We start from the raw sequence: 25,078 nt of genomic DNA, 5'->3' as shown, positions 1-25,078 counted from the left end.
GTAAATTATTTTATTTTGCTTAACTCTATATTTTAATGCAGCATGTCATATTAAAAAGGACATACACTTGCAAACTCAGCTGTCACTTTTCTTTCTTAATGTGAGTGGACACCTAATATATACATCGGCACAAATCCCAAAAGACATAGTTGTCACTTCTGAAGGTATGGCAGTACCTGAAGACATAAAGATGATACTGAGCAGAATTTTCTTTGACAAGAGTTTTTTTTAAAACTGGACAAATGGAGAAATGGACATAGCAAAGTTTTTAACTGGCTTCTCAAAAGTTCAGTCTGTACAGTGTGGCTATAATAGTGTTTGTGAAAACATCAACCACTTCATCCCTTTTGTAAGATTAAAGCTTTGTAAAAGCAAAAAAGGACCTGTTTTACAGCAATGCCAATAGATATATTCCCCCCACCCCGCCAAAAATTTAATTTTCAGGAAAATTTTGCAGCTTTCTTTTAAGCTGAATTTATTTGCTTTTCAAATAAGTTCAAATACAAGATAGTTCAAAATGCTGTACATCATTAAAAACATATTGCAATAAACAGGCAAAAAAAAAAGCACTATGTTGCAGTGGCAAAATAGAGTAACAAAAATTTGGAGTCTAGTCTAAAAGTAATTTATTTTCCCCTTATTTATCAAAGGTCACGCTAAGCATGTCCAAAACACTGCATTAAAGTAATGCAGTGTTTTGGATATTTAGCATATTTCTGAGGATGCAGAGCAGAACCAGAAAACCTGAGAGGTTCTGGAAGGTCGATGCCTTCCAGAACCTCTGTAATGTATTTTGGTGCTAATTAGCCACTCAGTGATTTATAAACTAACATGGGTATTTTAAAGTCAATTCTCTGAACTACAAGCAGGCAATGTCAGAAAATTATTAGATCATTTTATCCATGTTCAATTACGCTCCTGGCGGACTTATCCTAAATGTGAACCTACTCGCTGTATAATTCCTGCTCTTATTCACATCCTTTGCAAACACACTACCTAAACTACACACCCTCACTGAATACACACGGACACAAAGATCGCCCAGCAGGCACACCCATGGGGTTTGATCGGTATCCGGTCATACCCTGTGGATCTGCAGAGACCCCTTTAATGATGTCATTACTAATTAAATTTGACGAGGAAGAAGAAAATGGGAATAGAGAAATGTGCATGTGTGTATCTGCATGCACTTGTGCATACACTGTGTGTAGGTGTGTGTGTATATATGTCAGAGAGTAGCTTCATGTTTAGGACAAGACATAAGCAAATTAAGAATTGATGCTTCAGCTGTAAAATCCATTTCTCAAGAAATTAAAGAATATTTAATATTTGTTTTAAATGATAATCAGAACAACATGTTAAACCATTTCATTTTATATTTTAACTCTGTAGTAGATGCTGCCTTTGTGATTCTGTTTCAGTGTAAATTGCAGAATGTAGATAGCATTGTGATCAGTTCATATGCCTGTGACATACAGCTTTTTTATCGTGTAGTTTTGATGGGTGGAGTGTGGGACTGAATTTAGAGCAACTGTTCCTACATGCAGTAAAAACTGCTGGTAACGAAAGTGCTACATCAGAGTTTGAAGAAACAAAACAGACATCAATCAATTTGATGCTGGTTTCTGAAGGTTATACACATTTTCCTGTCAACAAAGGCGGAAGACCATATCAGTGTTAAAACTCAAGGAAGGACAGTTTTTAGAGAGGTGAGACGATACACTGTCCCTGTACCTGAATACAAAAGAGACAGAGGAGAAGTCGTTTGAAGTAGGCTGGTCAAGGAAAATGGTTATGTCTAAAATCTGACATTTTTTTCTAGAGCTACATTTGCTGTATGTGTAATTTCAAGAAATCAAACTACATTAACATTTAATGGCAGATTTTTATGGCAGTAACCGTGTGCATGAACCATGGTTTGTTACAGACCCAGGTTATAAGGCCACAGTACTGTAGGAGTTCAACACAACAGATAAAGAAAAAAAAAACGTTTTTGTTTTTTTTCCTCTCTTTTTAGAGAAACAAAATCCTCCCACAACTAAAGCCATTCTAATAATTGTATCTGATTTGAATCAAATATTGCCCTTCAAACAAGACAAGTTCTACATGTCATGAAAAATTATCAATAAAAGTAACAAGCAACATTTGACTTAATTTGACCTCAACTTGCCTTAAAAGGTAAAGAAAAACAAAAATTAATAATTTGATAGAAAAATTCCAAGTGGTGCATGATTGGGCTACTGGTGGTATACTATACTGAGTTAATTGGTAGTTACGAGAAAGTACAGAACTCAAAATTAAAAGACATAATGGCTTGCCATAATTCCACCACATGCATCCTACTGTAATTACTGCATTATTTTGTGCAACGCTTATTGAAAACAGGTGGATGTTTAAACTGTACTTTACAAAATCTCTTTGTAAAGATACATAGCTTCAGTAGTAAATTGTGTACAATTTTTTTTTTACATATTCCAAAATTATTTAATTAAAACACGCTTATTTGTTTTGCTGAAAAGCTACTCTTAAGTTAGCTTTGTCTTATTTTAAGTGTACAAAGATATTTGCAGTAGAAATTAGACAAAAATACTTTTTTTTAAGTTAAGAAAAAGTTCTAGCAGACAGGACAGATGGCACCAAACACACAGCAGTCATTCTTAAAAACTTACTGTTTAGCATCTTTCCACATTCAATTTCATGACATGCAGTCCTAAAAGGGAACACATTCTTATATACTGATGTGTGGCTGTCCATCTAAATTCACTTGTCCTTTTTATTTCCCCTGGTTCTCAGATCTATCTTCGTGTCCCCCTTCCCTTCTCCTCATTGATCAATTTGTCATCTTCTCACCACCTCATCCTATCTTCCCTCCATTCACCTCTCCGGCTTTGCGTGAGGTCAGGATAATGGTACTAATTTGTGTGTAGCGTGCGCTCGTCCCCTATCTGTCCCCTACTGGCACTGACACTGCTGACCTGTGCATACTGCTGTGTCAACAGCAGCAGCTCATACTCAGATCACAGATGACAAAAAACCTCAACGGGCCTTAACAAGATAGTTTACACTTACAGAGAATGGGACAAGAAGGAAGTTAATATCCATGCTGTACTTTGGTGTTGCTTATGTTGCTGTCAGGAATGAATGGGTTAAACTGAGAAACAAGAGGTGGATGAGGGGAATCAGCACCAGTTTATTGCAGCGCAGTGACAGGCTTAACCAGTCATTTTCATACGTTCACTATCTGGGAGGGAAGCTGTGCTACTCCCTGCGCCAACATTTATCTACTGTGAGTAATTACACAAAAGGTTAACTGATGGAGGTGATTTGAAACCAAATGAAAATCTCATCTCCTTCAGATTATTGATTACATTTTGTTAATTCCAAAAGCAGATGATTTTTTTTTTTCTCGTAGGAGGTATTTTATTTAACTGAGGAAAGGAATAAAGTTAGTCGAATAAAAACTAAACGTGAAATTGGTAGTAATAGTTAAAAAGAACTGATTCCTATTACAATCATTACTTTTTTCCTAGTATTTTTTGTGGCTTTTTTCATCACAGCAGCTAAAAATCATGGAAATTCATATAGTTCTATAACCGTGAAGATTTTCCGTGCGCGTGGTTAATCTTCAGTATTATGCCTCAGTGTTTATAAGTTAAAAGACTAATACAGTGTGTCATTTCAGCTGCCACCAGCAGTTTGACTGAATTTTAAGATTCATTACATCCAGAGGCATCGTTCTCTCAAACGATTTGCAGCCTTCATTTGGCTTTTATGACATCAAATAAAACAAGATAAATTAAATTTAAGGTCTCATTTATTTTGGTCAGTATGCTTTATTTTTTTAAGTAAAACAATAAAATGACATCCCTGTATCATATCCGTGCTCTTATTTATTTTTTATTTTTTCATGAGCCTATGTTATAGCTTACACTTTTTTTAATGCATCAACTCATGTGGTTTTGACTGAACTTATATGTCACGATTTGCATGAAATTGTGACAAATTGAGTTTCATTTATCCTCATCTTCCTTTTTTGTCCCGATCCAATCAGGTGCCACCTGCCCCTTGTCTTTTATTATTTTTCTCTTTTCAGTCTTCCACATAAAAAAAATGCATCATCTTGTGTCATAAAACAACTTGAAGACTGATGATCGAGCTTTATCCTTAATCAGTTATACATGAGAGAGAGAATGTATTTTGCTTTTTATTTTCTATTCATCTTTGTGATAATATTTAGTCTTAAAGTAAATCTTGCAGACATTTTTCTACAACTGTTTTATTGTTACCAAACCAGCTGAATAAAGGCTTTTGCTTTCCACTGACTTTTACTTCTGCAACTGGAAACGACTGCTCCACCTACTTTTGAATCACATGCTTGTTATTACATCTTAAAATAAGGGGAAGAAAAAAAAAACACCCCGCAGTGTCTAAAGACCCAAGTGGTACAGTAAGCATTCGCTCTTTAAGGTGTTCCCCCAGAATTTTCACTTTTGCATAAATTTTTTGAATATATGGACCTAAATTCATTTTTAAGTCCATTTTTAAAAAGGTTTTAGCTCACTGTGCTGAAGTCTTTTGGAATTTTTTGTTTTATTGTACTCTAACACCAAAACACTTTTTCATGTGCTGTACATCTGTAGTGAATGTAGTTCTGACACATTTTTAAAAACTACACAAAAACAGATTAGCAGATGCCAATTTCTGTGTAATATGGAAAAATAATCAACCTTTCAAGTTTTTCTTAAAAAACAAAACAAAATGAAAACTGTCTATGGGGTTAAAAAAAGGCTGAGAATTCATATATTTATTTTAAAGTCACTCTGGACTTTAAAATGAAGCCTTTTTTTAGGTTCAATCGACTCAAGTAAAACAATTTATTTATAAAAAATAACCACTTTTGCAGTTTTAACTCAATTCTTACTTTTTATTTTCTTTCCCACTGAAACTGGTGATTAAAAGGTTACAATTCATGAATATTTGTTGCGCATAGTGACCACTGAATTTAATTATGGCAGTCTTGTGCAACATTTTTGAAAGATCCTGTGTATTGATTCATAATCGTACTATAGTACTCTTTTAAATGACTTTTTGTATTTACTATAGTTAGGTGACTGTGTTTAAAGATGAATAGGATTCTGAAAATACAAAACTTTAAGTCAATTTTAGCAAATACATTATGGTGCTTTACTGTTGCTTTTAATGCACAAATATTCAGATCAGGCACTCCAAACACATACTGTAACATATGTTGAAAATTGTTGATTACAGTCCTGTTATTGATGCGCAACAAATATGAAATAAGATTTGCCTCATTCTATTGATTTACAAAATACCCTTTACTTGTATTAACTCCAGGGGAGATGTCTGGGAATATTATGCCCGATAAATGCAAACTTGCTGTCAGCACCTGTCTTGCTTTGCTTCGCATGAAAACAAGAAACCGCTGACGACGTGCACACTAAGAAGTTAGAGTCCAGGAATTTTCCGTAAGCTAAAAAGCCTCTCTGCTGAAGCAAAGAAGCAGGTAAAGTTGTAGCAAAGACAGAAATGTGACGGTGTGGAAGAGATCACAGACCCAGCAGGAACATACAATTACAGCATTTCAGATAAAAAAAAAAAGACTCCAGCCAAAGAGCAGCATATATGTCTGTGTGACTCTACTTGTGCTTTTTTTTTCTTTCTGGGAAATACAAGAGAGATTAAATGTCAGCTAAGATAGGAAAATCTTCACAAAAGTTTCATTCTTGCAGACAGTATGTATTCCAGCACAACCTATGGAGGCACGAAAGACACATTTATTCCAGTATTAACTAGTTCTTTCAAGGAATTGGCTTAGTTTCCCACAACCTGAGTCACCTCATTATGTCAGTGTAGCTGTTGGTGTTTCGTTCTTCCTCTCTTTAATCTGATGTTTTGAGCCGAATCCCAGCACAGCAAGGCAGTTTAAATGCACAAATCATATTTATCTCAGTATCCCTAAAAGCAGACACCCTAATTTCACCAAACTAATTTGTTTAATATAAAATGCTTTACAGAGGAAGCTGTGTGTGTTAATACTTCATAATCCCAATCAACTGATTTGGCTCCAGCAGAGCTGAAAAACAAAAATCAAACACAAATCGAAGAATCTGCAGCTTTATGCCTTTTATGATGAGTCATAATTTCATGTATGGCAATTTCCACTGTGAATAATCCCAGGCAAAGTGTCACTTCATCTCTTCAACCTAAAATGTAACAGCTACAAAGTGGGATTTTCAAATAAGAGTCAAGACCATGGACTTACAAGGCAGCTGACTACTTCCTACTCTTCATGCTTTGTATATCAAACACTAAGATGAGCACAGGAAGTGCACTGCTGAATATTTGTAGGGAACATAAATATATTGTTTCTGTCATTATAAAAATGTTTTCTCAGTGAAAAATAATCGCCAACTTTTCAGTTTCATCTTTTGGAAAAGGAGATTTTCAGTCTTAATTGAATCAGTTGAAATTTGACAGACTTCAGTCGTGACTTTACGGAGTAAACTTTCCTCTAAATAGTTAAATAAAATATTTTGCAGATATCTCTGCAGACACTTGCAACATAAATCACTGAAGTAGATATTTTTCAGTGAAATAAATGTCATTTTCCAGACAATGTTATTTTTTTTATAGTTTGCCAGGTATTTCTTGTGTTATTCAAAATTGATAAAACTGTCAAAAAGAAGCAAAAGTTGTCACTGGTAATTATTAAGACACATCTGACAGAATCAGAAAGACTCCCTCTGGCAACAGTGATCCCTACTGCTGCAAAGATAAATAAGATTACATTGTTCAAATATGTGCTGTAATTAAATTTTTAACAATGAGTATTGTTTTTTATGTACAGGTATGAAATTAGTCGCTAATTGGTTAATCGGAGGGTCATCTTTTAGACCTCTAGCAGAGGTTGTGTTAGACTTCCTAAATGTCTGTGATTTTGACAGATGGCGTAAAAAATAATCTTTTTTTACACACCAGTTTTTAAATGATTATATTGACAGTCAATAGAAATTTGAGTGAATACTGACTTGGTTTAGTAAGTATTCAATAAACTGAACAGAGAATTCACATCATACATCACCCATCAAGTTGATGTAACGTTTTCTCCACAATGATAAAAATTGTTGATAAAATTACTGCATTTAATTTATGAGCTTTTCATCTTTGGTGGCCTTGATGTATATAATTTTGCAACTTTCTCCTGGGTTGCACTCAAATTGCACACCTGCTTGTGCTAAATCAAATTTCTCTTGATGTTGATCCAGAGGACGAACATGCACCCTGCTACACTGGAAACTAGAAGTACAAGCCAAAGTTTTGAAATTAGGGAACATTTCTCCAATTGCAGTCAGACATAAGCAAGATTTTCTGAATGAGGGAAACTCCTTATCTCACTTTGATCCAGCAGTGGTTCAGCTTCACCAAATGCGAGTCCAGCTCAGAGGTGACAGATGAGAATGTTTTTAATTCATTTAGTTAAAGGGTAAAGCTGAGGTAATTCTTTTCCTCAGCTTCCTTGCTGACAATCATGAACAAAAGGAACAGATGTGACAACTCCCACCCACTTTCAAGGCGGAACTCTCTTCAAATCAAAAACAATCTTAAACAGGATACAACAGGCCTTGAGTTTGTATAAAACAAATTAGTCTCTAAAGAATTTAACAATCTCAGATTTTTTCAGAAGACAAAATCTGTTGTCACACAATAAATTAATTACTTTATTCAGAGTAATTAATTTACTCTGAATAAAGCTTTTAAATGTCACGCCAGAAAAACGTCAAAGTACCAGAACATTTGATACTTGGACAAAAACAATACACTATTGTTTTAAATTAAAAACAACTTCAGTTTAAATGGTCTGACTACACCTTCAGGCTTGTTACCTTTTTTCTATTTTTTATTTATTTTTTTACAAAGTTTTCACAGGATGAAGGACTGACTGTAATGACAGAATCATACATCACATTATTGACACATCTTATTGATAAGTTTAATCCAGTTGAGTAAATGTCAGGCAGTATTTAATTGTACCGTTTTTCATGACCAGGTGTGATCTTGAAGACAAACAAAAATAACCACTTACTGACACATCAAATCCAAACAATCCACTTACAAGCAGAAAGCAGATATTACATTCTCAGCGAATGACTTCCTTCCATTTTGACCAAGCTGTTATTGATTGTTCCTTAAATGCTAGTACTACTGTCGGCTTGTTCCAGGAAATTGGCATCATATTGAAACTGTCACAGCAAGGGTGTGTTTCATTTTAGGCCCAGAGGGCATTCGGAGTGATGCACAGGAGGAATCAATTTTCAGCTGCAGGTATTGACTGGTTTCTGTGAAAGTGTTAAAGGTATTTCTGCCTCATCAATTAGTAAAGTAGATTGTAGTTAGTTTGCTTGGCAGAGCTGCTCGGGCACAAAGCTTTTTTTCTTACATCAGGGATACTTCCGAGAGATGGAGACAATTGTTTTCAACACTTTTTTAATTAGAGTTTGAATAAAAGAAATTGTAAAATTATAAACACTTTTAGCAGGTTGAGTACCATTTTCAAGTCACTTTTTCTAAGTCAATTCATGTCTGAAGTCTTTTTTCCCAAACCAAAGTTACATACATGTCATGCAAAAGGCTCTTAATGGAAATGAGCAACTATTTATGAGGCAATTTTCTTTTTGCTCAGAAAATTCTGTTCAACACAGAGAGACTGTTATTGTTTTTACTTCTAGAAGCAGATTACAAACCATTGTATTACCTATTACACAATTTTAAGCTGACATTTAAAACTAAAAAGCCACAACATTTGACAGCTGACTGGTACACTTTTAGGTTGACTGCCAATCTGCTGCATGTTTTTGTATATAAAACAGGAAGTTGGCATTTTAGAAAGTCATGGAATAGAAACTAAAGGTGCTGCTGATTACTCTTAATAAGGCAATGCTTTTATAAGAGTACATTTAGCATGCTATGAGAATACAGCAGCAGATATGTGGCTAACCCAGACAATGGCTAATATTAGCTAGAGAGCTAATATTAGCTTTTCATGGTTGGCTTACAAAGTGTGGAGTAAAATATTTTTAAGTAATATGCTTGCTTACTTTAAAAATTGTTTTTTACTTAGAGTTTATTATATTTTTTACTATAGTCTTTAACAGCTGTGAACATCTGTTCTTTTAAATTGACCTCGACTTTAAATTCATCCCTACTAGTGCCTGAAGTCAAACTGCATTTGTGATTTTCCTAAAATTTCATCTGACAAAAAAAGGAAATTATAGATAACAGTCACTGGTCCAGCATTTGTTTTTTTATTTTTGCCTTCATTAATCAGTAAAGATTTGTAAAGTTTTGATGCTCTTAAGAAATAGCTTCTTTAATATTTATAATATTTCTATAATATTAAACAGTTGAGGTGTGAAAATAGTATTTATTTGACTTCTAATATGCACCCGTCCTGAAAATGTCCTGTGGACGATGTAGTTTATTTTTACCAAAGGTTACAGCGAGTGACACTGACATCGTGTACCGGCATATTAATGAGAAGTGAAGAAGCAAAAGAAAAGAAGGCCTGGATAGGACAACAATTTAGAAGTGCCAGTGAGTGCTGACCTTCTTCTACTAGGGCCAGTAAAGCATTATACCTGAACAATGTTTTGTGTGAACCCACTTATTCTTGAAAACATGACAGTAACAACGGAAAGAGTTTTACCCATAACATTTGTGCTTTGAATTAATGTTTACGAAAAACAAGCTGATTTGTTTTGTTACTGTGTTTGTTAAATGTTAAAAGTAAGTCACATTATGAAAAGTCAACATCGCTTCTCATTCAATTTGTGCCTCAATATGGAGGGTTCACAGAGGACTTTGCTGTGAAGTAAGAATATTACAGATCTATGAGTAAACTGTGAACAAATACCTTAACCACATCCACATCTGTGGAGGCGCAGGTGATCGGCTCGTCCACCTCCCTCACCTGCCCGTCTGTTTCCACTGTCACCACTTTAATGGGCACCGCGACTCGTCTACCTGACAGAATGGCTGTGTTCACCACCTCTGTGTCCTACAGAAGGAGAAAAGATTAACACAATTATAACATACTATTTAATCAAAAGTCACCTCATCTTACATCATATGCAGAATTTTTGTTTACTGTAGCTGTAAATTACTGAAACCAAATAATATTCTCAAAACAGTTCTTGTCAAACTATAATTTTGACAAACGTGAAGCCGAATTATACGTTTAACTTTCTTTTGTGGCAAACTGCATGACACATTTCCAAAAAGTGCAATCTATATCCAGTTAAAATTCAGCATCAGGTGGGTGGGCAGCAAGGCATGATTGATGAGGATGACAAATCCAGAAGAGGAGACATGAATGAACAAGTGACATGGAGCAGGGGAGAGGTTTAAAGGAAGAGAAAACCTGAGGGAGGGGGAAAGAAGTGATTATAAACCTCACAATTATTGTAATCAGCATGATTACATTTGATTAGATCCTTACTACAAAAATAGCACAAACAAACAATACATGCAACTCGGAACACCATGTGCCAGTGTCGATCTTGATTATTTGGCATTGCATCTCCAAGGGGGCCTTCATCCCCGCCAACACAAACGCCAGTCTGATTACGGGGTATTTTGCTTGTCCTGTTTCTCTGGATGGTACACATAAATCAATGTGTGTGTGCGTGCGTGTACGTTTGCAAGTGTGGATCACATTTTACATCAGAGGAATGAGAAACATGAAGTGACAGGAAAAAGTGCTATTGAGAATGGGAAATTATAAAGAGTTACAAAAATACCACATTGATTGCGAGAGCAAAAAAGGCAAATTAATTGGTTCATTGTTAATAATTTGAACAGGAAGATGTGCTGACTCATCAGAATCAATGACTCCCTGATACTGTTATTGATGGTGTCAAAATAAAACATCATGAAGTCCAGCGTCTCATCTTTGTGGAGTTAGAGCTCAGTGGAGTCAGCATGATGCTGTCGGTCCCTGTTTTTGCATCTGGTGGAGTTGAGTGTCTGTCCAAATATCTGTGTTCAGAATCACTAGGATGTAGTAAATATTTGTTTCATTCAGTCTTAATACTGGGAAAAACTTTGCACATAGAAGACCATGAAAATAAATCCCAAGAACCAAGAGAAGAAAAATAAAAGTCTGGCATTTGGAGTAGTTCCTGTTATAAAGTGAGGAACATTCTACTAAATTAGATGGACAGCTTTAATTTTGTTTGATAAAGAAGGTTTTGGCAACAGATTTGAAATTAATTAAATGTCCTAAATTTATTAAAAAAATAATTGTTTAAATGACCATATGTAACAGTCTGCTTTGCAGGAACAAGATGATTCAACACAGACTTTTGCTTTTACATTTATCAGCTGCTATATTTGGCTTTAGTACAGAGTGGCATCATCCTCTGAGATTTTGGTCCCTATTGACATAATCCATCCAGGATACAAATGTCCTGCTCCACCACATTGCAAATCTGATTGGAAGTTGTTGACATGATCCATGGAAGAAGCCATCAGAAGGGAACTGTGGTCATAAAGGGATGAACATGATAGATGATCTGAATTTAAGTAGCGCTTTTTGTGTGATGGTGACCACTCAAAGTGACCGCTCTAATGTAAAGACATTAGATCTGCATTTATCTAGTCACTCTCACAAATGTGCGCAAAATTCAGTAGGCAACTTGGGGTTAAATGCCTTGCCCAGGGGCACATCGACATGTTTCGAGAGGAAGCTGGAATCAACCCACAACTTTCCGACTCACTCACTACTCTACCTACTGAGCAGCGGTCTTCCCATGATCAACTGCAAAATGTTATGTGTTGAAAAACTGTTCCTCACACTCTGCCAATGACATGCGGTTTTAAAAGGAGCAAAGACACAGAGACGCCATTTCAGGGCACAGCAAAAAAATCTAGAAAAAATAAAAACACGACAATGACAGCAGTGATTACACTCCCCCTTGACACACACACACCAAAGTTTAAGCACATGTGACCAGTAACAACCTGCCTAAAGCCCGATCCTTCTCTGCCACACACGCAGCTCTGTGACCTTTTCATAATGAGATCTCTCGCTCGTTCTCTCTCAGACATGCACACACACTTTCTTTATCAGTAGTTCTTAGTTTTCTCTTCGCTTCATACACTCTGCTCAGTCTTGCTTGAAATCAAAATTAAAGTGCTGTGCAAACATGGGTACAGTTATATAGGTTGCTGTTGAGAAAGAGGTGCGAAGGAGGAGCAGAAGAAAGAACAGAGAGGCTTTAATGGGAGCTGAGGAGGACAAAAGACCCAGGAAACATAGACACAGGGAAGAAATAAGTACATCATTGCAAAGACTTTTTTCCAATTCAAGTTGAAATGAGTAGAGATAACTACTTAGACATGTACACATTTATTTTTATGTATTTAATTGTTTCTATTTATAAGCATGTACATGTTAAAAAAAAAGATTAGTGCATGTTTTCAAACTTTCTTGCTTTTCTTTTTACTGTCAATGACCAGAAATACATTTTGCTCCTTGGAGAGCATTGGTTGTCTCAGATGGATGTTTTAAACTTTCCTGAACAGTTCAAAGAAATACATAAGAGGAGAAGTTTTCTCACTTATTGCAGTCATTTCCATATTGATCTGCTTTGAAAGGAATATTTTCTCGTAGTAATTTTCTAGAAGCAATACACCTGTGTATCACATAATAATTCTCCCTTGGGGAAACCTTTTAACACTTTAATCAATTGAAAAAGATTGAAATATAAATTTAAAAATGCTACAGTTACATTCACTTTTTTTTAGGAATTGTTATAGACAGTTTAATGACTGTGAGACAGAAACTCTTGTCAAACAAAACAAAACTTTTCATATTTTCTTGAAACAGGTGTGTCTGGAAGCAATCTGACCTCTCTGGTGACCTGTGCACCCTGCGTCTCACCAAGTAATTGCTGGAGATGGAAACCAGCCCTCCTGCCACCCTGCAATGTCAAACAGGTGAAGACAGCGGCTGGATAGTATTTTAAACACCACTGAACAGGAAAATCAAAATAATTTCTTAGGTTTCAAGTATAATTTATGTAGTTTGTTTGTGTCATGAAACACAATGTTAAGCAAAATGTGACATTAGCAGCGTCATATTGGTCCATATAAATTTTGATTATGAATTTTACACTAAAATATTTGCAAGGGACTTGTAAAGTTTGATGCAAACTCCTAAGCTTGGATAATAAAAGTTTTTTTAAAAAATGAAGAAAAAACCAATAAAAATAATATTCCATATCCTGAACAGAAAAAAATAAACATAAACAAGTAGTACTCTTATTTTATTTACTTATTTGAATTTATTTATAAATCAATAGGTTTTTTTTATTATAAACATAATTTCTTACAAATTAAAGTGTATTTTACTGGAAAGGTATTTTTCTACAAAAAAACGTCTATGCAACTTTAAGTTGAAATTGAAAATTTAATTTATTGACCAAATAAGCAGATGTACTCCACCAAGAGTCTGAGTTTTTGACCAAATGTAAATAGAAGACAGAACTGAAATTAACATTTGACTTTATTTAGTAATTATGAAAATTACAGCATGTAGATTTGCTGTTGCACACTCACTCTGGCTAATGGTGACAACCAGACATTAACCTTTGACAGCTGCCTTGTTTGAATTTCCCCCAATCTTTCAGCATGGGATTGAAACAAATCTTACATTATAAGACATTTTAAGTTCCTTATTAACCCCAAATGATCACTGACCTCATAGAACTGCATGTGTGTGTGTGTGTGTGTGATATATTCTGTGAAAAACAATGCACAATTTGAGTTAGAGTCTGAGTCTGTCTTTATGCTTTTTCTGCACCCCTCTGCGTGGTTGGGTGCAACATGTGAGACATTTAATACCAGAGAGGGAAGCACACAAGTGTTTGTGTATGTTCATTTAAAATGAATTGACAAAAATGTGTGTGATACAGGAAAAGTCTAGTGATATTTACTCATGCATGTTTCTGCTGTATAAGGTGTGTGTGCAACTCGAAGTGAAGCAACTAGAGCGAGACCACCTATCGCATGCATGCATGCACGCACACACATAAAACAGTTGACACTGTGAAAAAAATGTAGCCTTTTGCTTTTCTGCAAAATTAGATTTCATGTTAGTACATGAGCATGTAAGCACTTTTCTTTCTTTTCCTTTTATTTTTCCATTAGGCTATCAGCAAATTTCTCCCTTCTCTTTCTCTTTTGAACACTTGCACAGACACACACATTCAGAGATATTTTTTTCAGTCAAAAAGGCAGTAGTAACATCAGCTCTGTGGTTTTGTTTCTTGTAAAGGCACAGACATTAAAGACATTAAGACGCTTCCTCTGTCTCTCTCTCTCGCCCTCGATCTCACACACACGCACACACACACACAAGGATGCGTATCTGCCTTATCTACTTTTCTGTTCATTCCTTAAACTGTCAGGTTTCTCATTTGGAGGAAATTGCTTGGAACATATACAACTCAGAATCTTCCTTTGTTCACATTGTGACCTTTTCACAGCAGTCTAATAAGCCAAACAATGGGACACTGGCCACACAAAGTCTACTGCTACTTCTGCTGCTGTATAACGCAAGTAAAATAAAGTGATTTGAGAAGAAAAGGGCCGCACAGTGGCGCAGTTGGCAGCACTGTTGCCTTGCAGCAAGAAGGTCCTGGGTTCAATTCCCAGCCCAGGTCCTTTCTGCACAGAGTTTCCATGTTCTCCCTGGTTTACTTTAAGCAGGGTAGCAGCTCTAAAACCACTGACAAAAATATGAAGGTTTTAAACCAGAGCATAATCCCGCATTAGAAAGGCCCAGTCAAAGCACAGATATCTGACAATTCATCTGAGGGAAAACCAATGTCTATGCATACTAGCAATGTGTTCTGGCTAAACCTATGATATTTTGTAAACAACAGTGAGGCAAAATTTAATAGGCAAAGCATAGCGCCACAGTAAACAAAGTTTGTGGCTGTATGAGAAAATCTGAAGATGTTCAGATTTTTCACTGCATATGACTGACTATGGACTAAGGAATAATGCATACAATGTTGATGTGTTTCCCGACAGAAAGAGAACTCTGCTTCAATTTAAAAACATCATTTAATTAGCCTTTGTAATGCAAGTACTATATATACGTTGTAAAAACTAGAACACCAAACGGCTGTAAAAATGCATTAAACTCACTACATCTATTGACAGACGTAGAAATTAAGTAATTAGGCAAACTGCTAATGGAGAAATTGACTCTTACCACTTTTAGCAGGAAATTAACAAATTGCCTGCAGGAAGAGAAGAGTGATTTGATCCAGACACAACCTTTGATTCATTATGTAATTGTTTAGAAAACATTTCTCTTTAGTGAATATTTGCCTTATTGAATGGCAGCAATCATCCCATCAGTTAGTGTGAAAATTTAACTTATTTCAGTTTAAAAATATGTGAGAGCACCACACTCATCAAATATTATACTTTCTTATGCTTAAGGCGTCTTTTGACACAGTTCTACTCACCAATCTGATTCCAATTAAAAGCCAATAGTACTAAAACACTTTTTAATCTAAAAAAATAATAATAAAAACATATCTCTAATCATGTAACTTTAACTTTAAGAAATGAATTTTCATCTTGAACCAAAAGATCACAGCAGAATACTTGTGATTTGAACTGACATTGTAATTTAGCAGAATGGCAGGCCAGTGAAACAAAAGTCAGTGGTGTTCACTAAAATAAGCAGTGACTGACTTTCTAATGTAAAGATTTTTCTGTCATCAATGTCCATTTAATTCCCTCCATCCATTACTTCAAATGCAGCGAAAATTACGTGTCCATTTCCAGAGGTTGCTTCAGTTGGTTTGGCTTGAAATGTGGGCAAAAAAAGTTTTTCAGTGTGTTTGGTGTAATAAAAAGAAAAGAGGTGCAGAAAAATAGAATCAAAATGAATAGAAATGTATTTCTTTCCTAATTTCCTAATCTTATTTATTATTCTAAAGAAAAAGTTTTGTGGTGAACTTTTGAAAATGTATTTGTCAAGTTCTCTCTACTTCTTTTACTTTCTTTCAAAGCAACCATTTGCTTCTTTTTAGAAGCGCTGTTTTATCCCATAAACAATGACACGGGAATCCCCTCAGCAACCCAAGCAGTCTTCTCCTACTGTCTACCTTTCTCTCTCAGCACTACATTCAACTATTACATTCCTGAAAACTGTTTGCTTGTAGATTATCTACTGCACATGTCCTGATTTCCAGTGCCTATTTGCATTTCTTTTATTTAAATCCCCATATAGTTGCTGCAAAATGTATTATTTAAGGTCTGCTGGCACTCCAGAGTTTGCTTATTTCACCTCAGATGAGGCTGCTGAATTTGCATTTATTGTGTTTGTATTGCCATCACCTCAAGGCAATCAGCAGCACCAAACCATTAAAGGAATCGTAAAATGAGACAGATTGCAGCAAGGCGGAGAGAGTGAAAGAAAGATGTGAACAAGAAGTATAATAGGGTTTGGATATTGAAAAGGAAGTGAAAGCTGACAGGATAAGTAAAGAGAAAGACATACAAAAAAAAAGCCAAGTGCAAATATTTAAGACAAGATTGAAGGAGGTTAAATGGGAGAAAGAGAAAAAGTAAAATAAAGGTTGGGGAGTGACAGAAACAGATGATGGTGCTGACACCTGGGCATGCTGCCTTGACTAGAAATAAGTTTTGTGTGTGTGTGCCTGTGTGTGTGTGATTTGTCAGGGATAAATGGCTATTATCACTATGACAATGTTAATTACAGCCAGACTATTAGGCTCGAGGAGTGCCGCTTCATTTATTTGGTTGTAGAGTCAGTGTGTGTAGATGTGTGCATTTCTCAGTGTATATCTATGCAAATTCTCTTTTGTTGAATGTTCCTGCAAGCGGGTTTGTGTTTTTGTGTGGAAAAAAAAAATCTAATCTATGTTAGACAGAATAATTATTCAAAATAAAGTGGCGGTGAAATGTTGAAATACTTCTTGTGATTTATGTGACTTCAGACTTATTGTGTAAACTGAGTAGGAGACATTTCAGCTCTTCCACTCAGTTATTTTTGGACCACGCATTCAAAGTCAGAAATTATTAGTAAACATGCAGAGGAAATTTTATCTCAACACATCTTAAAAACGTTTTTAAAATCAGGGATGCAAATAAAGTAGAATGATAATTAGGATTCCCTATATGGGATAAAATTTTAATTTAATAATGATGTGGCTTTATTTTGGAGCCGTACAAAGCAAACCCCCCCCCCCCCAAAAAAAATGCATGAACTTCTTTGGATATTCTGTAAAAGATTGTAATATCGTGTATATAAATGTAACTGGATTGTATTTATTGACTGTTTCACCTAGTAGTAAAACAATTTAGACAAAATGCAATACTTCACTTTCTCATGGCACTTTTCTCCGAGTCCATTTCTGGTGACTCAAGTGTATTCTTAGCCTCTTCACCTCTGCGACCAATTTCAGGCCGTCTCTTCCTGCTCCACCTGCCTGTCGGACATGACACTAATTGGAGCTCCTAATGAAGTACTAACAAGTCTGTGGGGTATCTGAGAGTCAATTGCTCCATTCCTGGGTCAATCAGGACACACCTAACCTTTGTCATTCCTTTGTGAATACAGACGGGGAAAGCAAAGGTTGCATTAGTACATAAACACGCAAACAGCCTTCACACACACAAAGGGCTATCAGGCCTAATATTTTTCTCGGAGACAGGTGAAATTAGCACGTGTTAATGCTGCACACAAATAATTACAGGCAATTTGCAGGAGTGTGTTAAGACTTTTATGCAACATGGTGAAGGAAGGTGCAGGTCAAACAACATTACTATTACACACTTCTTTTTGTTTGTTTAACCATATAAGATTCTATTCAGGAGAGGAGCTTTTGTCTTTTAAAATGGCTGGGTGGTAATAAAAGGGCTAAAAAAGAAAATGCATCCAGTTCAGGAAAGGTTATATTTTTGATGAGGTGTAAATACAGCGCCTTAGAAAAGTATTTATTACCCTTGAAGTTTTTAATATTCTATGATGATTAAACCACAAATGTCTTTTTTAATGTGATGGACAAAAATAATTGCAAAGTAGAAGGAAAATATTCCCAGCTTTCAAATCTGCCTTCAGAAGTCACTTACTCTTTAGGCAGATTCCTTAATCTTTCCGTAAAAATATAGATTTGCAAAGGCCTGAGGGGTTTGCCAGGGAACATTCACAAAAAGAAATGCCAAAAGAACAACAACAAACCCTACAAAAAGGTCAGACATAACCTTCTGGAAAAGTTTATGGCAGAGTTTATGTTAAAAACCAATCTCCCAAGCTCTGAAAAAGTATAATGGAATAATTTTTTATTTGTTTACAACAGAAGGTATATAGCGAACTTTGACTTGCTGTTGCAATACTTTACAGTTCTAATACATAAAAATCTTGAAGTGTGACATAAATCTGCATCCAGATCGTTTTGGTCAATAACTTGTGAAGCCAACATTTCCTGCAATCACAGCTCCAAATCTTTTGGCGTATGTATCTACCAGCATTACACATGTACAGATCGAAATGCTTGGCTATTTGTCTTTGCAAAATGCTTTAGATCAGTCAGGTTTGATGCAAAACATCTGTTGGTAGTTATTTTTTGTTCAAGCGTATTTACAATTGTTTTCAACTCTGGACTCAAACAGAGTCACTCACTTTCATCTTAACCATTTCTTTTTAGTTCTGGCTTGATTTTTAATGTTGGCAATCAGCTGAAAGGATCCTCAAAGCATGATACTGCCACCACCAGTGGGTTTGGTTTTCCATCTGACCTTTCAGCCATTTGATGGCATTTCTTATATTTCATTGTTGCAAACTGAAAGTAAGACCTGTTGGTCACTCTTCTATGAATAAAGGATGCTGCTTGTTGATTAACAATCTCCAACAAACCTTTGAGTATTCTCAGAATTAGACACATGTAGACTATATTTATTTTGAGGCACTGCATTGTATTTAGGGGTATGAGAAGAAGTTGGAATATAAATTATTGCCACAGTTTTCAGTTTTTTTAATTCAAATATTATTCATCCTTTTTTTACCCTACACAACCATCTGAAACATCAAATTAAAATTACATTGTAAGCTGGGGTGCAAATAGTTTAGGATGGTACATTATCTCATTTACAAACAGCATGCTTTAAAAAAAAATTTAATCCATTCACAAGAGGAAATGTCTGGACTCCCGACCATGAGTTGTCTCACTGACAAATATCAGAAATATAACTTAACAGATAACTTAACACGGCTGACATTTTGCTTTCCGTTTCATAAATTAACAAGATAAGGCAGCACAGAGATGGAAGAGAAGGTTGAGACAGAAATAGATGGAGAAAGATCAAAGTGGGAAGTGAAGAGTGAAACAGAGAAAGAAAAGTGAGACAAGCAACAAAAGCTGAAATTAAATGGGGGTAAGGTACTACACAATGAGAGGGAAGAATAAAAAAATAGAGGAAAAGAGAGGAGGGATGGAGACAGTTGGTAGATATGAAAGCTAACAGGCCAGCCAACCAAGCACACACACGGAGTGCATTCATTGTAGTAATTGGGTTTATGTCAGACCCAGACATTTTACTTAACTCTATACTTAACCAAAAATCAATCAACCTTCTATCAACCTTAGAACCAAACCCAATCCCTAACACAAGAAGAGGACTTCGTCTTATGGGAAACAAGCTTTGGACCCCCTAAGGAGCATTGGGTCCTCAAAATGTAGGTATCTGATGAAAAAATCGGTCGCACAAGGTTAGAAATGCTAACACACACAAACTTGAGTAATATCCTTGGGAGAATTGTACTTTCAATTTCCAGAGATCTAATTTAATTAAAACTGCCCCGCTCTCGTCTCCTCTACGTTTACATTTGTCTGTGTCTCTTTTCTCTCTTCCTCTTTGCTTCTGTTCACTTGAAGGACTGATACACATCCACTGGACATCTCTTTATTTTACATCATTGCCTCTTTCAATTTATGAAAGCTTGTTAAATATTCACTGTCACAGGTTTTCCTTGGCCTAGCCCTAGACTATAATTAGATGGAAAAACACTCATTGCATTTTGTAAAACAGTCGTGAAAATAGTTCTGCATCTCACTTGAAAAGCATGACAGGTCAGAGAAGTTGCTAGATGGTGCTGTGCAAAAGTCTTATTCATTCATTTACGCATATATTAAGCTGTCAAGGGAAACTCATCAGACTGTATTGAGTGAATCCTTCTTTGTTAACAAGCTTGTGTAGTCAATGGATAGCTGATTGCATCAAGCTTATTTAGTCAACTTAATTTTGTATCTTTTATATAAATATAGTTTTATAATGTTAACATTTTATTGTGACTAAAAAGTAAGAACAGAATTGGAGAGGAAAATACTCTCCAATTTTCACATTATTGTCATTGATGCTGATGTTTTAGAAAATGACAGACAAAAACACAAAAACATTGATTTTGTTTCCACCAGCTTGAATAAAAAGTACTAATATAATTGCTTATGTTTTGCTGTTTGATCAGGCTGTTCATTAGCCTCCCGTGATCTCTCTTAAATAGTCTTGTTATATTCCTTTTTTCCCCTTTAAAATCTTGCTTTCTAAAAAAAAATTATCATTTTTGTTTGTTTTGAGATAAATCTTAGTTTTCCATCTCTTCTCTCCCTTTTCCCCAGACCCTCATTTTGTTTTGTCATTGCTTAACTTTCTTTTAAAATTTTGTTATTTTAATTTAGTCATTTATTTACTTTGCTTTCTATATAATTAAAGTTGTAAAATAGTAGGTCTAAAAATGGCTAGCGATAATCCAGAGTTAGGAGTCAGGTAATTTGCTTTTGTCTTCTTTTAGACTGCACCACACCTCTATCTGCTCCGATACTGCTGCTGCTTTAGTGGTCCTTGAAGAACTCGTTGTCAGACTGAGCATTTCCCAAATATCATTATGTAACTAAGTATGAAGGAGTTTGTTTTAGATTTGGTTCAGAGTAGAAAAACTCAAATCAGTCAGTCCTGGTAAAATTGGGAGCTTCGACTATCCTTCTGTTCCTCATTTTCTTTGAAAGTTTTTCCCTTGCAGCCCTGGAGAAATCTTAGACTTCCTACATTACTTGATCTAAAAGCAGATAATTCAGACTTTTTCACACTTCCTCAACAAGGAAGATTTGAACAAATAATAATTGTAGCTTCAGAACCTTTGAATTTGAATGACCCTTGGTCTGGTGCAGTATATTTGACTACTGGTGAGTTTTATGCTGTAAACTAGATTAAACATGGTGGCATAGTAGATGTGTAAACAAGTACTTGCATTACCTTTTAGATTTTTTTTTAAGTTTTCAAAAGGCTAGTAGAAAATTGAAACAATAAAAAAATATTTTAAATGAATAATCTCAAATCTAAACAGGAAATAAATTCGGTAGAATTGCATCTCACTTGGAATCTTGTGATGTGACAGTTTATTTAGTTTGGGGAATTAAGTTGTTTTTTTTTTTAAATAGTTGTTGAACAAATTTGTTTCAAAGACTTTCATTGATATGCTTAAGGGGTTTTGTATTGTTTTAAAGCTATCTTGCAATGTCAAAATTGAGTTAAGTCAACATCATCATCTGTAAATCTGTAAATGGAAAGAAAAAAAATAGCTTTTTGCAATAAAGACATGAAGTTGCAATGAACATTCTGGGGATAAGCAAGCAGGGGAATCTTGGTAAATGTTTGTGAATAATGATAGCACTTTGTTCATATATCATATGTTAGAACTGTAAAAGAAACACAGAAAAATGCTTCGAGTGTAGAAAAACCTCAAGATGTGAGAAAAAGAAACAAACGAATAGACAAAAGAAGATGTAAACTTTAAGCCTTTTAATGAGTTGGATAAGTGTATTAGCATGGCTTCATTAACAGATATTTGATTTTTCAGTTTCTTTTTCTGCACTTACTAACCTTTTTCCACACAACCAATCAGAAGAGGAAAATTAGGAAGCCATTTAGCAAAACTGCTCTGCTAAAATATATGAAAATGCACTCATACACACAGGCATCTTTAAGAAACAAAGATAAACTAGTGTACTAATTAAGAATTAATTACATAGAAAAGCCTCAGAGAGAGGTGAAACCCTTTGGAGAAATGAAGGAGGATGAAGATGAGACAAGGGCAAATGGAGTAGCAACAGGACGGGTGGGATTTTGAAAAAAGAGGAGCGAGTGTGAGGTTAGGGAATACTTAAGCAGATTCCCTAAACCTGAAAAAAAAAGAAAACTAATGAGAAACTAGAAAAATACTGAAATGCTGGAGTTCCACAAAGCTATCCAATTACTATCAGGCACAAGCAAGACCACAAGATTTAATAGATATTTTTGTTTTTATGTTCTTCTAGCATGAGCAACAAAATAACTAATCTATATGAATTAGTGTGTGTATAAATATTAGTTTTAACAAATTTGTGGAAGAAAGAAACAAGAAAGGGCCATTAGGTTTTAATAGTGAAAATGTGTAACTTTTAGCTGATATTTTTGAATCTAGTCAGTTGTTCTTGAAGTAATTAATTCAACGTTATACATAAAAAACAAATATTAGTAATGACACTAGGAGGGAATATAAAGCAAACTGTTGGACTAAAGACAACATAGAAAGTACATTTTAGATTCTAATATTTCCAATTGCTAAGATGCAAGTTTGTGTCTTATGTTTTCTTTCACTTGCATTAGTTTTACAAGACAGATGAGCTCAGCGTAAATGAGCCTAAATCAACAGAAAAACACCCCCACTTAAAAAAATCCCAAAAATTTTTTAGTGAACATTCACTGCGGCGTTGTCTTTGGTGATAAAACCTTTAAATGCTCAAACACTAATTTTTGTTCTTCTCTACCCTGTTTTCATATATTATGGCAGAAAAGATTGAGTGTAATTTGCAATTACAACTAAAATTGCTTCAGGATTCTTTTTGAGAGCAGAAATCATTAGCTAATCTTAGCCACGTTGAATTCAGTCAGTTTATTATATTCAGTCTGTTAATGTCTGTGTTTCTTTCTCTCTTTGGCTCTCGCCTCCCCGTTCAGCTCTCCCCAACAACTCTCTCTTCTAACCCCTCATCTCGAGATGAAACCAATTTTTTAGGCCCCACAGGAGACAAATTACTCCTAATAATCCCTCGTTTCTTGGAGAGGGATTCTTTCGTCCCAGCTCAGCCAAGAGACCAGAGCCTTAATGGATATACGGAATTAGGGGGAAAATGTTGGAGATGGATCAGTGATGACAGGCAGTATTCTGATTCTCATTTTAGCTTCCAAAAAAAAAATATAAAGAGATCCATTCTGTACCTACACATCAGCTCTGTTGAGGAGCTGACTCTTGACATGCAAGCTGGTAGCTGATGGCTGATGTAGATTTTGAATCATATAAACAGTTGAAGCAGAAATAATGTTTCAAAGCCAGCATACAAAGGCCCTGATGCAATTATGTGTGACACACAGCTTTCAGGTACTTTTAACAGCTGTGAGCAATATTTCATATTTTACTGTAGTTGTATTTCAGATGCTTCCCAAATTGTGATCCTCTGATGTGAAATTGGCTAAACTGAAAGATGTAAAACTGTTTGAAAGCTTCCACATCTAACTCACTTTGAAGTTACACCTCTAGCTCTTAATTCTATTCCTTTACTCTTCCTTCTCTCAAAGACCTGGGAAAAAAAATGAAGCTTTCATCTTGGAGACCTATCACAATGACCCCTCTCAGTGACAGACACCTTAAACAACCAACCAATAATCAACACCTGGTCAGGAAGCTCTGGTAAACAAATCAGGAAGCCCAAATGGCTTGTAATAACAGCCATTTTGATGCTTTTACCAAAGGGGAAAGGCAAAAGAGAGATGAAGGGAGAGAAAGTGAAATTGGATGTGTAGATATGCGTATACAAAGTGAAGCTGTTTTTGCATTCTTGCTGAAGATGAAACGGTCTTTCACTATAGTAAGTCTGGAGGAAGTCTGTATGGAAGTCAGTTTTCATCAGTATTGTCTTAAACCTCTCTTTGCATGATTGGTATTTTGTCTTCTAGTGAATGCAACAAATTACTCATCTGAAAGAAATTGGATAAATTGTTATGTCTGAACATCTGAAAAAAGTTGCCTTTCAAGTTTTTCTTGTCAGTACTATAAAATAACTTCAAATTAGGTGCTACCAGTTCTACTTTTATCTTGTGAAAGTCAGGCCCTCTGAGTCAAGACTTTCTATCAAAACCTTTCACTTCAATTCCAGCTGCAAATAATTCAGGGTATATCTCTACACGTCACCTCTCTGTATATGCTAGCAAAAGAATCCCAGTTGCATGACACTGCCTCCACTGCAAGACCACCCTCACAATAATGGTGTAAGGCCTACGCCATCATTGTACTCTTGCACCACAAATGCCATTCTCTCTGTTGGTTAAAAAGCACAATTTTGTTCTATCTCACCAGCAGACCTTATGTCCCATATTTGTTGTGCTCCTTTACATTCTACCAGTCTTTACAAGTGACTTGTAGGATGTTTTTTTTTTAAATTTATGAAGTGTACAACTAGCAGTTGTCCTACTAAGGTGACCTGTCCTACCAAAACCATATCAACAGTAAACCTGTTTTCTGATTAATGCTTTTTTATCTGACCTGTAAATTTGCAAGGAAAGCCAACTGCTTTAGCTCTGAAATACTGAAAACCAACACTCACTCAATCTCTCTATCTTTAGTTTAATGAAAGAAATAAGGCATGGGCATTTTTGGTTTAGATCCCATTGTGAGCCTATCAGCATTAGGCTTCATATTATACTATGTTTATAGAGTCATTTGCATGCAAGTCTGTAATTATATAGGTGATAAGTAACATTCTATGCCACACTTGTTGCAAAATGAAACCAAAGAAAGTTAAGTTGCTTTGCAAAGCTAATTGTGTTTAAAAGCACCCAAAATTGGTCACGGGAATATTTTATTGCAAGATGTGACTTAGCAGCTCGTTGCTAACTAAAATAAAGTGTAAAAACATCCAAT

The 25,078-nt window shown here is 35.4% G+C and overlaps 1 protein-coding gene across 1 annotated transcript in view; it reads right to left on the bottom strand.

The window, feature by feature from the left end:
* Positions 1 to 25,078, bottom strand: part of si:dkey-215k6.1 (transmembrane protein 132B) — a 198,742-nt gene that overhangs the window by 22,379 nt on the left and 151,285 nt on the right. The window contains exon 8 of the mRNA XM_055039615.1: positions 9,932 to 10,075. Coding sequence (XP_054895590.1) covers positions 9,932 to 10,075 — 144 coding nt within the window. The remainder of the gene's footprint in view (positions 1 to 9,931; positions 10,076 to 25,078) is intronic.

Source organism: Poeciliopsis prolifica, unplaced genomic scaffold, assembly GCF_027474105.1.
Source record: "Poeciliopsis prolifica strain line A6 unplaced genomic scaffold, Auburn_PproV2 SCAFFOLD014, whole genome shotgun sequence".
Taxonomy (NCBI): Eukaryota; Metazoa; Chordata; class Actinopteri; order Cyprinodontiformes; family Poeciliidae; genus Poeciliopsis; species Poeciliopsis prolifica.
Note: the sequence above shows the minus strand (reverse complement) of the source record. Positions and strands in the feature narration are given on the sequence as shown.